Genomic DNA, 14,116 nt, shown 5'->3' with positions numbered 1-14,116 from the left:
TGCATAGATAAAATATAAAATATGAAACGTTACGAATGGAATGTGCAGAGATGGTCATGTTGAGTAAAAAGAGAGTGTGCATGAGGATGTGTGAATGTTAAAGCATCACAGTGTAGAACTATTGCAGATGCTGGTGATTATTGTAGATGCTGGGTGTGTACATGGAACGAGTGCCGGCATTTCTTATGCTGTAACACTACAGACCCCATAAGTGGGTGTAGCCACACATCTCTATTGTGGTTAAAAATGCTACAACTAGATATGCGCAGGGACTCAAGCCACAGTCGTTGATGGTAGCGGCAGGATTGGCCAACCACCTCAGTATCATGTCTGGGAATGAGGTCGTGTTGCATCGACCAATAATGCTATGCAACTGCAGTGTGCCGAGTTAGCTAATCAAATGATCCTTTCATGTTCAGAGAGGTAGTCCTGGAGCTGTGTGGCAGTTCCCCCACATAGAAGCTGCCACAATTGTGGAATGTGATGCAGTATATCGCACTGCTGCATAAAAGATGGGGGACAGGTATCTTTACCCTTGAGACAAGCAACCGAAATCCTCTACTGGGAAGTTGCAGGCACTTTATCTGGTACCCATGTAAGATCTTAGAAATGTGATCTGAAGCACCCGGGTGATACAGAATGTAAGCAGTAGATGTCTCATCGTTGGGGGGGGGGGGCTTGGACTTGTAGGTTGCACTTGTCCAAGACACAGGTGGGATAGCCACAGTTGGTGAGGTAAGCTCTTATCTTAGAAACTTTGTTGCACCTGGCATCCATAGAGCTGGAATGACTCCAGGCCAGGAGAACAGTGCAAGTGCAGTACTGAACAGGTGGTAGGATGCATGCGCTGACCTACAATTGGTAAATTGGCCAGAGCACATGGGCTTTCAGTATACCGAAGTTTCCAGACACGAGCCTATGCTCTTCTCCAGAACAACCAGGAGGGAAAGGATGTAACTCACTTTAATTCTATTATGAACAGGATGAAGGGAGATAGGAAGTTGAGATGTTGTGTTTGTGTCTCTGAACCTCAGGGGATAATAGTGAAGACGTCATTGACGTATCAACACCAGAGGGTGGAGGGGACCGGCAAGTTCAGGAATAGTCCTATGTAAAGTCACATAACAGTCATATGGCATAGTACAACATGCTGGCAGGCAAACCATTTCTTGAATGTCAAAAAAAAAAAAAGAACCTTTCCTGCAGAAACCAAGACTTTTTTTTTTTTTTTCTCTCTCTCTCAGTGTTGCTGATGACATAGGCTTCCAAACATAGCTTTGTTGCTTACTTACTCTCTGGGTCGAAATGAAGTTGTCTCATCTGCCACTATCACCTTGTGCAGAACCTCGCCATCTATTGCATCTCCTAACAAACCTCCATGCAAACGTGTTGTTGCTCAGGTCATGAGTAGTCTTGGAACCCAGTGTACGCAAACCTATGTCATATGTAAATGGTCACAGAAAACACAGTGCGTGCTTCCTACTGATATATGATGATCTTCTCTCATGATTACAGAAGCAGTGATTATGGTTTCTGTGGTGATACCAGTAGTTGGAGTAAAATATGCACTGCTGATTTTTGTGATTGAATCATGTCCATCTTTAAACATTTTAAAACACTTGTGAGGTGTGCTATATGCACACCTCACAGGTGAAGCAGAGTCATGTCATTGTTACATAGGCAAAACTGAACAGACACAAACTTGACAGACTGCCAAGGTCACTACATGAACATAAGTTAACTGCACAATTGCTATATAATGCAGCTTGGTTTGGTCTTAAATTCCTCAGCTGCTAGAAATGGCAAGCAGTATGGCTATTCTTAAAAATAATTATTATCATTCTCTATTGAACAGCCCTCATATCTCTGTGATCCACACACACACACACACACACACACACACACACACACACACACACACACACACACACACACACACACACACACACACTTCAGATGTTTGGACATTAATTAAAAAAGAAAACAGCATACTAATGAAAATTTGAGAATTTTCATTAGTCCCCCCAAGAAATCTATAGTTGCCATGCAACAACTTCCAATCTTTTGTTATTTACCATTCATTTTTGCAAGTTGCCTCTTGCAACTAGCACAATACTTCCGTACAACTTTCTTTATTCAGAGTGAAATCTTGGGAAGTGAATTTACAGTGCACAATAGCACGTGGTAAAAAATATTTCTAAATCGTTTTTCTTTCCCTTTTAACCTGTGTTGCTGAATTTCTTTTATGGCTCCAGATGTGGGAAATAAAATGATTCACATTTTGTTTGACAGTTATAGAAAAAACACCAAGTTTCATCCCTGGCAATGATACTCTAGGGGCAACAGATTGTTATCAGATGCTGTTTTGAGAGTGGTGCAAATTTTAATCTACTCAATGCAATGAGTGTCAATAAGTATCTGGGACACTAGATGCTGAACAGTGCAACATATGTTCAAATCTTCGCTTAAAATTCAACCTTTGGAAAGATTTTACATGTATGGTCTGTGTGAAATATTTAAAGTATCTGCAAGTTTATCAGCAGTCCCACAACAGTTTTGACACATAAACTGATTGGCTTACATTTCCAGTGTGCAAATTTCGATATTTCAGGCATATGAACAGTTAAACTTCCAGCATGGTCATATCTGTTAAACTTTCTCTTCTCTCTTTATATATGTATGTTTGAATGGTATCTATTTATGATACCATTCAAACACAGCAGTATAAGACAGATAAACCTATCTATAAACCTGACACACCATATCCAATGTTTCTGAAGTAATTTTCCCTAAGAGCTAGCAAAATCTGATGTTTTTTTTTTTTTTTTTTTTCAAATTTTTTATACTCAGAAATAGTAATAAAATAAATGCACTTCAGATACACATGGAATTTACATATACACTAAATAACAGCTTCTAGATGCTGGGTGAAACTTGCAATTTGACGACAGCAAAGCATTCAGCTTTTCTTGACTGCAGTGCTGTGTGGACATTACGGGATGGCCACAGCATAGAAGGCAAAAGGGTTGAAATTAATGGTTACTCTTCAGAATAAGCTACTGGGATAAGTGGGGTTCCCCTCATGAATAGGTGATGTGGCTGCTGCTGTTTCTGATTTTCTTAAATGACACTTATGAATAAATACATGGCATACTAAAATTGTGAAGACTAGTGTGGTAAATAACCAATACCAGGCTGCACTCCTTTGTGGCAACTTGGAATCAGGAATGGTCGGATAAGTGGTGGCTATCTTTTAATGTTGGAAAATGCAAGGCTTAACGATATATATATATATATATATGGCAATTGTAAATCACACCTGGAATAATGCGTCCAAGTCTGCAGGTCAGTCATTCCTAAAAGAGACATTGGCATCTTTAATTTGCCAATCAACTATCTCACCAAGTACTGCCTGGTGACAGTGGTAAAAGTGTACCCATATGAGGTTAGACTGAATAGGTGGGCTACAGAGCCTTGTAACTAGGTACCTAACAAGGAATGTGACTGGTTTAAGACTGTGAGAAAGGAATCAAGTATATTGTGTGAAACGAATTACAAGTGATGAAAACTTTTAAAAATTGTACACTTGGCTCTGTTATTTATGCAAATTTAAATGGGTTAAGTCACTAAATAGAAATTAGACAAAACACAAAGCTAGTTCCTAACAATATATTAAATAATATTGCTTTCTTGTCAGTGTTTCAAATACAACTTTGGGTATCCCTTATAGGAACACAGTTGAGCAGGTCTCCCTAAAGAAGAAAATTTGGAAGAGACCTGTTACCTGCTAACTATGACTTGAATAACAGATACCCAAAATTGGATCAAAAACATTAACAAGAAAGCAATATCATTTATTATTAATGGGCTTTCCTTTTGATATGAAGTAAGTATAGGTCTTTTGTTTAATTTCAGGAATCAATAAACCGTTTAAAACTGCATAAATAACATGGAGTGAACATAATGGAACAGGCCTACGCGCTCTGGATTCATTAAGAAATTTATTATAGTTACACACAGAGCGTACAAATAAAGAAGAAATATATAAGCTTTCGGCTATATGGTAGCCTTCATCAGAATTAAAAATACATGAATGGCAGTTGGAATAGAGATGTGCACTGCCAGGTGCGTGAGACGCGAGGTTTAATTGTTTGTTGACGTTTGTGGCTGTGACGCATGATGACGTGGCCAGCGTTTGTCCAATGATAGAACTACTGACTCTGTGATCGGGTTGACTTGGCAACCACTGTTCGTTCAAGGATTTATCCGAAGATTTTATATTTAACGATTCCAACCAGGTACGCTTTAGGTAATGGTGGGATCTGTCTACCACCACGACATCGCGGTGGGTGGGTCGATGTCGTGGTGGGTTGTCCAGACATGCTCGGCGATAGCTGAGTGTTCTACATCCGCTAAACGGATCGCTCTTTTGTGCTCCGAGAGACGTTTCTCGAGTCGACGTCCAGTCTCTCCAAAGTAGCAGCTAGTGCAGTCACGGCAAGAGATGCGATAAAACCAAACCGCTCTGCAGAAGGGTGGGGACAGGTGTTTTCACGTTGGAAATGAAAGAACGCAGTTTCTTGCCTGGGAGTTGGATGCACTTTATCCCGTGTGTTCTCAGGATTCTACCGATCTGTTGTGACAGGTTGGGGTAGTATGGGATAAATGCCCTCGTGGATGGCTCGTCACTGTTGGTGTTGTAGCTGGTCGTCACGATGTCACGTGTCTGTAGATCACACCTGTCGAGGACGTCAATGGGGTAGCCACACCTCGTAAGGTCTACTTTGACCCTGGTGATCTCTTTGCGTCTTTCATCAGCGGAGCTGGGGTGTGTCCAGGCGCGAGTAAGCAAGGTTCGGGCAGTGGAGAGGAGGTGGCCTCGCGCGTGTGCTGACCGGAAGTTTGTAAACTGGCCAGCACACATGGGCTTTCGATAAACTGTAGTCCTCAGGTACGTGTCTTCACGTCGGACAAGTGTATCTAGGTATGGTAAAGAGTTGTTCGACTCCAGCTCAATCGTGAATTTTATGAAGGGCGATAGTGAGTTGAGGTATGATAGAAGTCGCTGACCTGAGTCTCTAGGGATGACCACGAACACATCGTCAACATAGCGACACCAAAAGGCAATGTGATCTGGTGCGTCCCTCTAACTCCTCCATCACGATGTTTGCTGTGACTGAGCTGACAGGGGAACCCATGGCCGTGCCATGTATCTGCTGGTAGACTGAGTCATTAAATATGATCGCACCCCCTGTTAAGCACAGTCTGAGGGCGGCGGAAATGTCATCGGGTGTGAGACCAGTTCTTTCGTTGAGGGTTCTATCATTGTCCAAGAGTTGTTTTGCACAAGAAATGGCAAGTTCCACAGGGATGGAGGTAAAGAGCGATATGACGTCGAACGATGCCATAACTTGATCCTGCGAGATGGATACAGTGCGAATCCTTTTTATGAATTCAACACTGCTGAAGACGGTGTGGGTGGTCTTGCCAACTAGAGGAGAAAGAAGTCTCGAGACAAATTTAGACAGCTCGTAAGTCGGTGATCCACAGCAGGATACAATTGGTCTCAATGGTGTGTCTTCTTTGTGCACTTTCGGTAGGCCGTAAAACCGTGGGATCTGACATCCGGAGGCACGGAGGTGATTACGGGTTGACTGTGTGATCTTCCCTTGTTTCAGCCAACTGTTGATGAGGATATTCACCTCTGATTCCCATCGTTCTAAAACTCTGTTGGGGTTGATGGTCAGGGGTTTGTATACGGTAGTATCTCGTAAAAGTAGTAGGGCTTTCGCCATGTAATCAGTGTGGTCCATTACAACCGTACGGCGGCCTTTGTCTGCCGGTAGAATGACGATGGACGAATCCTGTTTCAATGCCTTGAGGGCAGAAAACTGTGTACGGTTGAGGTTTGAAGAGACGGGGCGAGCACGGTGTAGAACTGCTGCAGTCTTCAAGCGGATTGTGTTGGCTACATCTTCTGGGAGGCGTGATAAGCTGGCTTCCACACCTAAGGCGATGTCGGTGATCGGCGGGTGCTTAGGAAGAACGGCAAATGTCATGCCAAGAGTCAATAAGTTTATTTGGTCTGCAGATAACTGTTTGCTGCTTAGGTTCAATACGAAGTCCGTGGAATTTGTGAGAGGGGTATTACGTTGGCTGCGAAATTGACGGGATTCATTAATCAAATTATTGAACTTACGTTTCTGTCGGGCACAATAAAGATCTGATTCTCTGACGGCCTGGTGACAAAGTGTTGACCACATCGGTGTAAACGGGATCGGGAATCAGAGCCTTAAGGTCGACTAGTAGGGTTGCCTTGCTCGCTGAAGCACGTTGTATGTCATGATGGAGGCAGCTTACGAACATAATGGAACAGGCCTACGCGCTCTCTGCCTCCATCATGACATACAACGTGCTTCAGCGAGCAAGGCAACCCTACTAGTCGACCTTAAGGCTCTGATTCCCGATCCCGTTTACACCGATGTGGTCAACACTTTATGTCACCAGGCCGTCAGAGAATCAGATCTTTATTGTGCCCGACAGAAACGTAAGTTCAATAATTTGATTAATGAATCCCGTCAATTTCGCAGCCAACGTAATACCCCTCTCACAAATTCCACGGACTTCGTATTGAACCTAAGCAGCAAACAGTTATCTGCAGACCAAATAAACTTATTGACTCTTGGCATGACATTTGCCGTTCTTCCTAAGCACCCGCCGATCACCGACATCGCCTTAGGTGTGGAAGCCAGCTTATCACGCCTCCCAGAAGATGTAGCCAACACAATCCGCTTGAAGACTGCAGCAGTTCTACACCGTGCTCGCCCCGTCTCTTCAAACCTCAACCGTACACAGTTTTCTGCCCTCAAGGCATTGAAACAGGATTCGTCCATCGTCATTCTACCGGCAGACAAAGGCCGCCGTACGGTTGTAATGGACCACACTGATTACATGGCGAAAGCCCTACTACTTTTACGAGATACTACCGTATACAAACCCCTGACCATCAACCCCAACAGAGTTTTAGAACGATGGGAATCAGAGGTGAATATCCTCATCAACAGTTGGCTGAAACAAGGGAAGATCACACAGTCAACCCGTAATCACCTCCGTGCCTCCGGATGTCAGATCCCACGGTTTTACGGCCTACCGAAAGTGCACAAAGAAGACACACCATTGAGACCAATTGTATCCTGCTGTGGATCACCGACTTACGAGCTGTCTAAATTTGTCTCGAGACTTCTTTCTCCTCTAGTTGGCAAGACCACCCACACCGTCTTCAGCAGTGTTGAATTCATAAAAAGGATTCGCACTGTATCCATCTCGCAGGATCAAGTTATGGCATCGTTCGACGTCATATCGCTCTTTACCTCCATCCCTGTGGAACTTGCCATTTCTTGTGCAAAACAACTCTTGGACAATGATAGAACCCTCAACGAAAGAACTGGTCTCACACCCGATGACATTTCCGCCGCCCTCAGACTGTGCTTAACAGGGGGTGCGATCATATTTAATGACTCAGTCTACCAGCAGATACATGGCACGGCCATGGGTTCCCCTGTCAGCTCAGTCACAGCAAACATCATCGTGATGGAGGAGTTAGAGGGACGTGCGTTTACACACGCACCAGATCACATCGCCTTTTGGTGTCGCTATGTTGACGATGTGTTCGTGGTCATCCCTAGAGACTCAGGTCAGCGACTTCTATCATACCTCAACTCACTATCGCCCTTCATAAAATTCACGATTGAGCTGGAGTCGAACAACTCTTTACCATACCTAGATACACTTGTCCGACGTGAAGACACGTACCTGAGGACTACAGTTTATCGAAAGCCCATGTGTGCTGGCCAGTTTACAAACTTCCGGTCAGCACACGCGCGAGGCCACCTCCTCTCCACTGCCCGAACCTTGCTTACTCGCGCCTGGACACACTCCAGCTCCGCTGATGAAAGACGCAAAGAGATCACCAGGGTCAAAGTAGACCTTACGAGGTGTGGCTACCCCATTGACGTCCTCGACAGGTGTGATCTACAGACACGTGACATCGTGACGACCAGCTACAACACCAACAGTGACGAGCCATCCACGAGGGCATTTATCCCATACTACCCCAACCTGTCACAACAGATCGGTAGAATCCTGAGAACACACGGGATAAAGTGCATCCAACTCCCAGGCAAGAAACTGCGTTCTTTCATTTCCAACGTGAAAACACCTGTCCCCACCCTTCTGCAGAGCGGTTTGGTTTATCGCATCTCTTGCCGTGACTGCACTAGCTGCTACTTTGGAGAGACTGGACGTCGACTCGAGAAACGTCTCTCGGAGCACAAAAGAGCGATCCGTTTAGCGGATGTAGAACACTCAGCTATCGCCGAGCATGTCTGGAAAACCCACCACGACATCGACCCACACCGCGATGTCGTGGTGGTAGACAGATCCCACCATTACCTAAAGCGTACCTGGTTGGAATCGTTAAATATAAAATCTTCGGATAAATCCTTGAACAGGAACAGTGGTTGCCAAGTCAACCCGATCACAGAGTCAGTAGTTCTATCATTGGACAAACGCTGGCCACGTCATCATGCGTCACAGCCACAAACGTCAACAAACAATTAAACCTCGCGTCTCACGCACCTGGCAGTGCACATCTCTATTCCAACTGCCATTCATGTATTTTTAATTCTGATGAAGGCTACCATATAGCCGAAAGCTTATATATTTCTTCTTTATTTGTACGCTCTGTGGGTAACTATAATAAATTTCTTAACATGGAGTGAATGAAGTGTGCAATTTTAATAATTTGTAAGGATAGCAAAATTAATGAAAATTTCATTGTATTAAATAGCACATGTATCTTGGGGGCAAAAATTATGAACTGAAATTCACCTGGACTGGATGGAATGTACAGGAGGAGAGAAAAAAAAAAAAAAAAAAAAAAAACAGTATTTTTATTATTTTTTTTTGGATGCGAGATAGCCTGGCTATCTTGCATCTATATCTGACTGCTAAATACAGTCGATCTGCCAACCTGCACTGGACCAGCATGCCAGATTATGGTCCATATCTCTCAGCATGAATTGTTGAGGAGGTTTTTTTTTTTTTTTTTTTTTTTTTTAGGAGCATTAGCAACTAAGGCCATATTGCTCCGGGAATATGCGGTGGTCATTCCCTTGCCCTTTCCGCATCCTCCGTATTTGGTGGTGACGGGCTCGAACCCCGGTCTAATCAAGAAGCGTGTGCTATGCACTGCTGCTCCTTCCCACCTGGCTACAGAGGCGCCATTGTTGAGGAGGCTTCCATCCTGCAGTGGGTTGATAATGGCTGCAGTTATACCTTTTTTTTTTTTTTTTTTAAATTAAAATGTAGAGAAAATAAACTTAATAAACCATTCCCTCTTCAATGTGATACATTTGTTTCCATCAATATGACATTCGATGGGAATAAATCATGCATACCATCTTATTTCAACTCTATCACAAGACTATGTGTCCTGCACATTATTTTTTATGTAAAAAATTGCTTAAATTATACTTTTTGAGAAGTGCACATTATATATTACTAACCTCTGTAGTAGCCTGTGTGTCTGGGAGGTCCTTGGATGGTTTCTTGATTGGTCGACCACTTTCCCTTCGAGTTGAAATTTTAGATACTTTCAATTCAGGTGTGTGAAATGATGGATCATAAACTGAATTAGTACTAGGTGTTGTGGTGTCAGCTTTCCGTTTTACTCCTTTCTTGACCTAAATATTTATATTAAAATGAGTAAATAGTTAGATATAAACAAAAATGTATGCATAATCAAATGCATTCCACAACAGAATACTATATTTATCCACACTTTTCTTTAATGTGTAATCCATTGCACCAGTTTTTGAGAGAGAGAGAAACACACACACACACACACACACACACACACACACACACACACACACACACACACACACACACACACACACACACACACACACACACACACACACAAGAATCCTAATCATTTTAGAATCAGATTTTGAGTTGTGGGCGCATTTATAACATGGATGGAGGCATTTCAGGCATTAAGGCCTAATGGTGCTAACTAACAATTTAGTGTGTTAGTGTTGGGAAATCCCCATGTTAGATTCTGTGCTATTGAACTTGTGCTTGTTTAATACCATAAAAAATTGTGACTTCAAAGCATGCAGTTTCATTTTTGTTGTGAATTAAATTCTAGCCCTAAATTATGCCTAAGGAAAGTAAAAAAGCTTATCTCAAAAGAAGCTTTATTTCTCTAGGATCAAAGATATAAATTTTGGATCATTTAAGACAATCCAAAATTTGTATCTTTGATCCTAGAGAAATAAGGACAATACAGGCAATCCCCATATAACATGGTACTTCTGCAACACGGTTTCACTCTGTGTTACAAAAATACTGTGTTACAAGAAATCTCGTGTAACACAGTATTTTTGAGCTTTTGTGCTGAGAAAACCCTGCTAGTACATTAGATGTAATGTTCAACATTGCCATTCCTTTATGTGAATCCTTGCTGTTGACTCGCTAGTCATTATCGCCTTCATGATATTTTTCCAAAGCACATTTCTGAAGTCATACCATAAAACAATAAAAACAATTTGCAGTTTCTGGTTTATTGGTCTTTTCTGTTAGTGTAATCAATTATAAACGTGTGGTAAACTCAATCTTCTTATATTTGCTATAGTACTGATAGCTGTAATTCTGCGAGTTTAAGTTATTATGGTGAAATGCTTTTCCCCTTCCTTTAAATATTCAATCATATAAAAAACAAATTTTCAGAAACTCATTACTCGGTATCTCTTGTGCGTATCATGTTTGTTGCAACTTGTTCGTGCCGTGTCCTTTGTTATTAATTGTTTTATCATTTTTATTGTCTTAAATTTTACAACAACAAAAAAAAAGAAGTCAGCGAACAGGAAATATCAATTAGTTAGCATGTACATATTAATTAAGCTATATATGTAAGTGTAAATTTATTTTTATTTTGCTAACTGGAAAATATTCTTCCGATTTCATGTATCATTTAACTTTGTTAATTGGTAAGATAATAAAGTTAATTTGTGCTTTGTATCTAAGCAGAGGTCCACTGGAATTTGTTAAGAGATCCCTGGGTTAGGTTCTGTGCTACTGAACTTGTGCTTGTTTGAGACCATACAAAATTGTGACTTCGAAGCATTCAGAAGGTACATGAAATTTAGATGATGCAGAAGAGATTGTGCTTAGCAGCGATGAAGAGGAATAAAATTAAACAAACGCACATTACCTGACATACAAGTATCACAGTTTGTAAGGTAAGTCATTTGTTCACTTATTACTATTTAAATTACTACTATTATAAAAATAATAGTCAAAATATTAAGTTATTACTACTATAAAAATTAAGTTTCTGATAGTTATAAAAAAAATGGCGTATTTTTGTTAGCTTTTGGAATGTAACTCCCCTTTTTGTACTGGTTCTTAGTTCCATATAACATGGTTTCGCATTACACGAGATTTTGTAGGAACTAAACTACCGTGTCATACGGGGATTACCTGTATTGTATCTTTACAAATAAAGATACAATACAGGTAATCTGTATCATATCTTTTTTTGATCCTAGATAAATAAACTTGCAAAAAGTTTAAATTTAAATGAAGCAGTAATCCAAACCATAAAGAAAAATGAACAGAAAATTAGAATTGCTGTTGATGCAGGATCTTTCAATTCCACAAATATGGCAGTTCGTCCCAAGCGCCAATAATTGAGGGGGAAAAATGGAAAAAGCACTCAGTATTTGGATTGACGATAGCAGCAAAAAAAAAAAAAAAAAAAAAAAAAAATCCCATTAGACGGCAATGAAATTAAATAAAAGGCACTAAAAATGTATAAACATTTAAAAGAAAATTGTGCTGTTTATTTGTTATTCGGAGCATTAGCAACTAAGGCCATATTGCTCCGGAGATATGCAGTGGTCATTCCCTGACCTTTCCACATCCTCCGTATTTAGTGGGCACGGGCTCAAACCCTGGTCTAATCAAGAAGCGTGCGCTACGCACTGCTGCTCCTGCCCACCTGGCTACGGAGGTGCCAAAGAAAATGGAGAGAATCTTCTGTTAACCCAGAGTTTGCTGCCAGAAAAGGTTGGTTTGAGCAATTTAAAAACCACTTTTCATTATATAACATAAGAATTCAGGGGGAAAGTGCATTGGATGATAATGAAGCTGCCAAGAAGTATGCAGAGGAATTTCAAAAAAAAAATATTGAAGAGCACGGATGCATGCCACATCAAGTTTTCAATGCCAATAAGACAGGTCTTTAGTAGAAAAAATTACCAACAGAACGTTTATTTCAAAAAAAGAGAGAAAACTGCACACAGGTCTTAGGACATCAAAAGATTATGGAACGTTACTTATGTGCAGTAACGCATCAGGAGATTACATGATAAAACCTATGCTAGTTTATAGATTCTCTAATCCTCGTGCAATGAAAGGTATAAATAATAAAGCTTGGATAATTGCTGATTTATTTAAAGAATGGTTTCTAAATTGTTTTGTGCCAGCTGTGGAAAACTATTTAAAGCAGAAAAATCTAAATTTCAAAGTTTTATCACTATTGGATAACTACTGGATTTTGGAAAAGGTTGATTGAAGTGATAGAGGCATGGAAACATTTTTCAATTGTGGACTGTATCGGAATCAGCTTTATTGCTCAATGAAGTAAACCATCAACATTTAATGCATGTCGGAAAAATGTGTGGTGAAGTCAGGTCATTCAGGAAATATGGTCGAACTGGCAGAAAAACGGAATCTGTGTGATAGTAGAACTTGCTAAGTTGGTAGGAGGGGAAGATTTTGATGATATGACTACTGAAGACGTTCAAGAATTACTGGTAGAAAAAGAAGCTTGCAAAGCAGATTTGGTGGAAATGCCATTGGATGCAAACCAAATCAATTCAGAGGATGATAGTGTAGATGAAAATTCTGAAGTTCCAAATTTTACAGTAAAAAGCATACAGGAATTTTTTTGAAATAAACGTTCTGTTGGTAATTTTTTCTACTAAAAATTTAGATGAGCAATTAGAATCTAATTTTTTGAATGCAATTCCTTAGACCGAAAGGAGTACAAAGTTCAAAGGAGCTTAAATTCTTAGCTCCATACCATGAAATTTACAACGATCTAGCAAGCAAAAACAAACAAACCTAGATTACCGATTTTTTAAAGAAAGCACAAGATACACGGAATCTGGATGCTGCAGAACAAAGTTCAGAAGGTAAAGATATTCTGCAACAGAACAGAGAAAACGTTCTTGTTTGATTGTGCTTACCAGCAATGAAGAGGAAGAAAATTAAAATGAATGTGCATTATCCACAATGCATATCACAGTTTGCGAGACTGTTTGTTCAGTTGTTACTATTTTTAATAAAAATTAAGTTTCTGATAGTTAGCTTTGGAAACATACCCCCCCCCATACTGGTTCTTAGTCCCATATAACATGGTTTTGCACTACACGAGATTTTATAGGAACCTAACTACTGTTATAGGAGGGTTATCTGTACATGCAAATTTGTTTTTTAATCTAATGAAAATAATCCTTATATTTTATTATAGTGTTAATAATATGGCGCCCACTTACTGATTTGTTTGTATTGGAAATGGATTATATGGTTAAAGAGATGAAAAGCTTTTACATTCTTAGCAGTTAAAAGAAATTGAACACTACTTTTTTTAAACTGTTTATATATTATTCATTGTAAAAAATCTTCACTTATGTGTTAGTTTCATTATATGAAATGCCACACATTAGCTCACCTAGGTAACTGTACCTGTGTACAATTTAAGAGATACCAAAGACCAGCCATAAAGGGTAAAAGACATTTAAAAAATGCCTTTTCTTGATTACTGTAAGTTAAAAGATGCAAAGTGGATTTTTTCCTTTAATTTTTATTTTGTCCTTAAGATTCTTTTTATTAGTGCAAAAGATCATTGAAAAATGTCATAAATAAGGAAATGCTGCAAAGCATTTCCTATATGACAAGAAAGAACTATGAAATTATTTTGTTTACTGCCCCAAAAGAAGCTATTTTTCTTACCCATAAGTAATTCACACCTGTTTACTTTCTG

At 40.2% G+C, this 14,116-nt stretch overlaps 1 protein-coding gene across 11 annotated transcripts in view; it reads right to left on the bottom strand.

Annotated features, from left to right (window-relative positions):
* Nucleotides 1-14,116, bottom strand: part of LOC150087831 (bromodomain-containing protein 2-like) — a 676,121-nt gene that overhangs the window by 434,551 nt on the left and 227,454 nt on the right. For all 11 annotated transcript variants that reach the window (XM_090369219.1, XM_090369215.1, XM_090369216.1 and 8 more), the window contains one exon: nt 9,567-9,743. In XM_090369219.1, coding sequence (XP_090225345.1) covers nt 9,567-9,743 — 177 coding nt within the window. The remainder of the gene's footprint in view (nt 1-9,566; nt 9,744-14,116) is intronic.

The sequence above is a fragment of the Mastigoproctus giganteus genome, chromosome 3 (genome assembly GCF_048544385.1).
Source record: "Mastigoproctus giganteus isolate SK-2022 chromosome 3, ASM4854438v1, whole genome shotgun sequence".
NCBI classification, from domain to species: Eukaryota; Metazoa; Arthropoda; class Arachnida; order Uropygi; family Thelyphonidae; genus Mastigoproctus; species Mastigoproctus giganteus.
The sequence above is the reverse complement of the archived record's forward strand: the minus strand, read 5'-3'. Positions and strand labels throughout refer to the sequence as shown.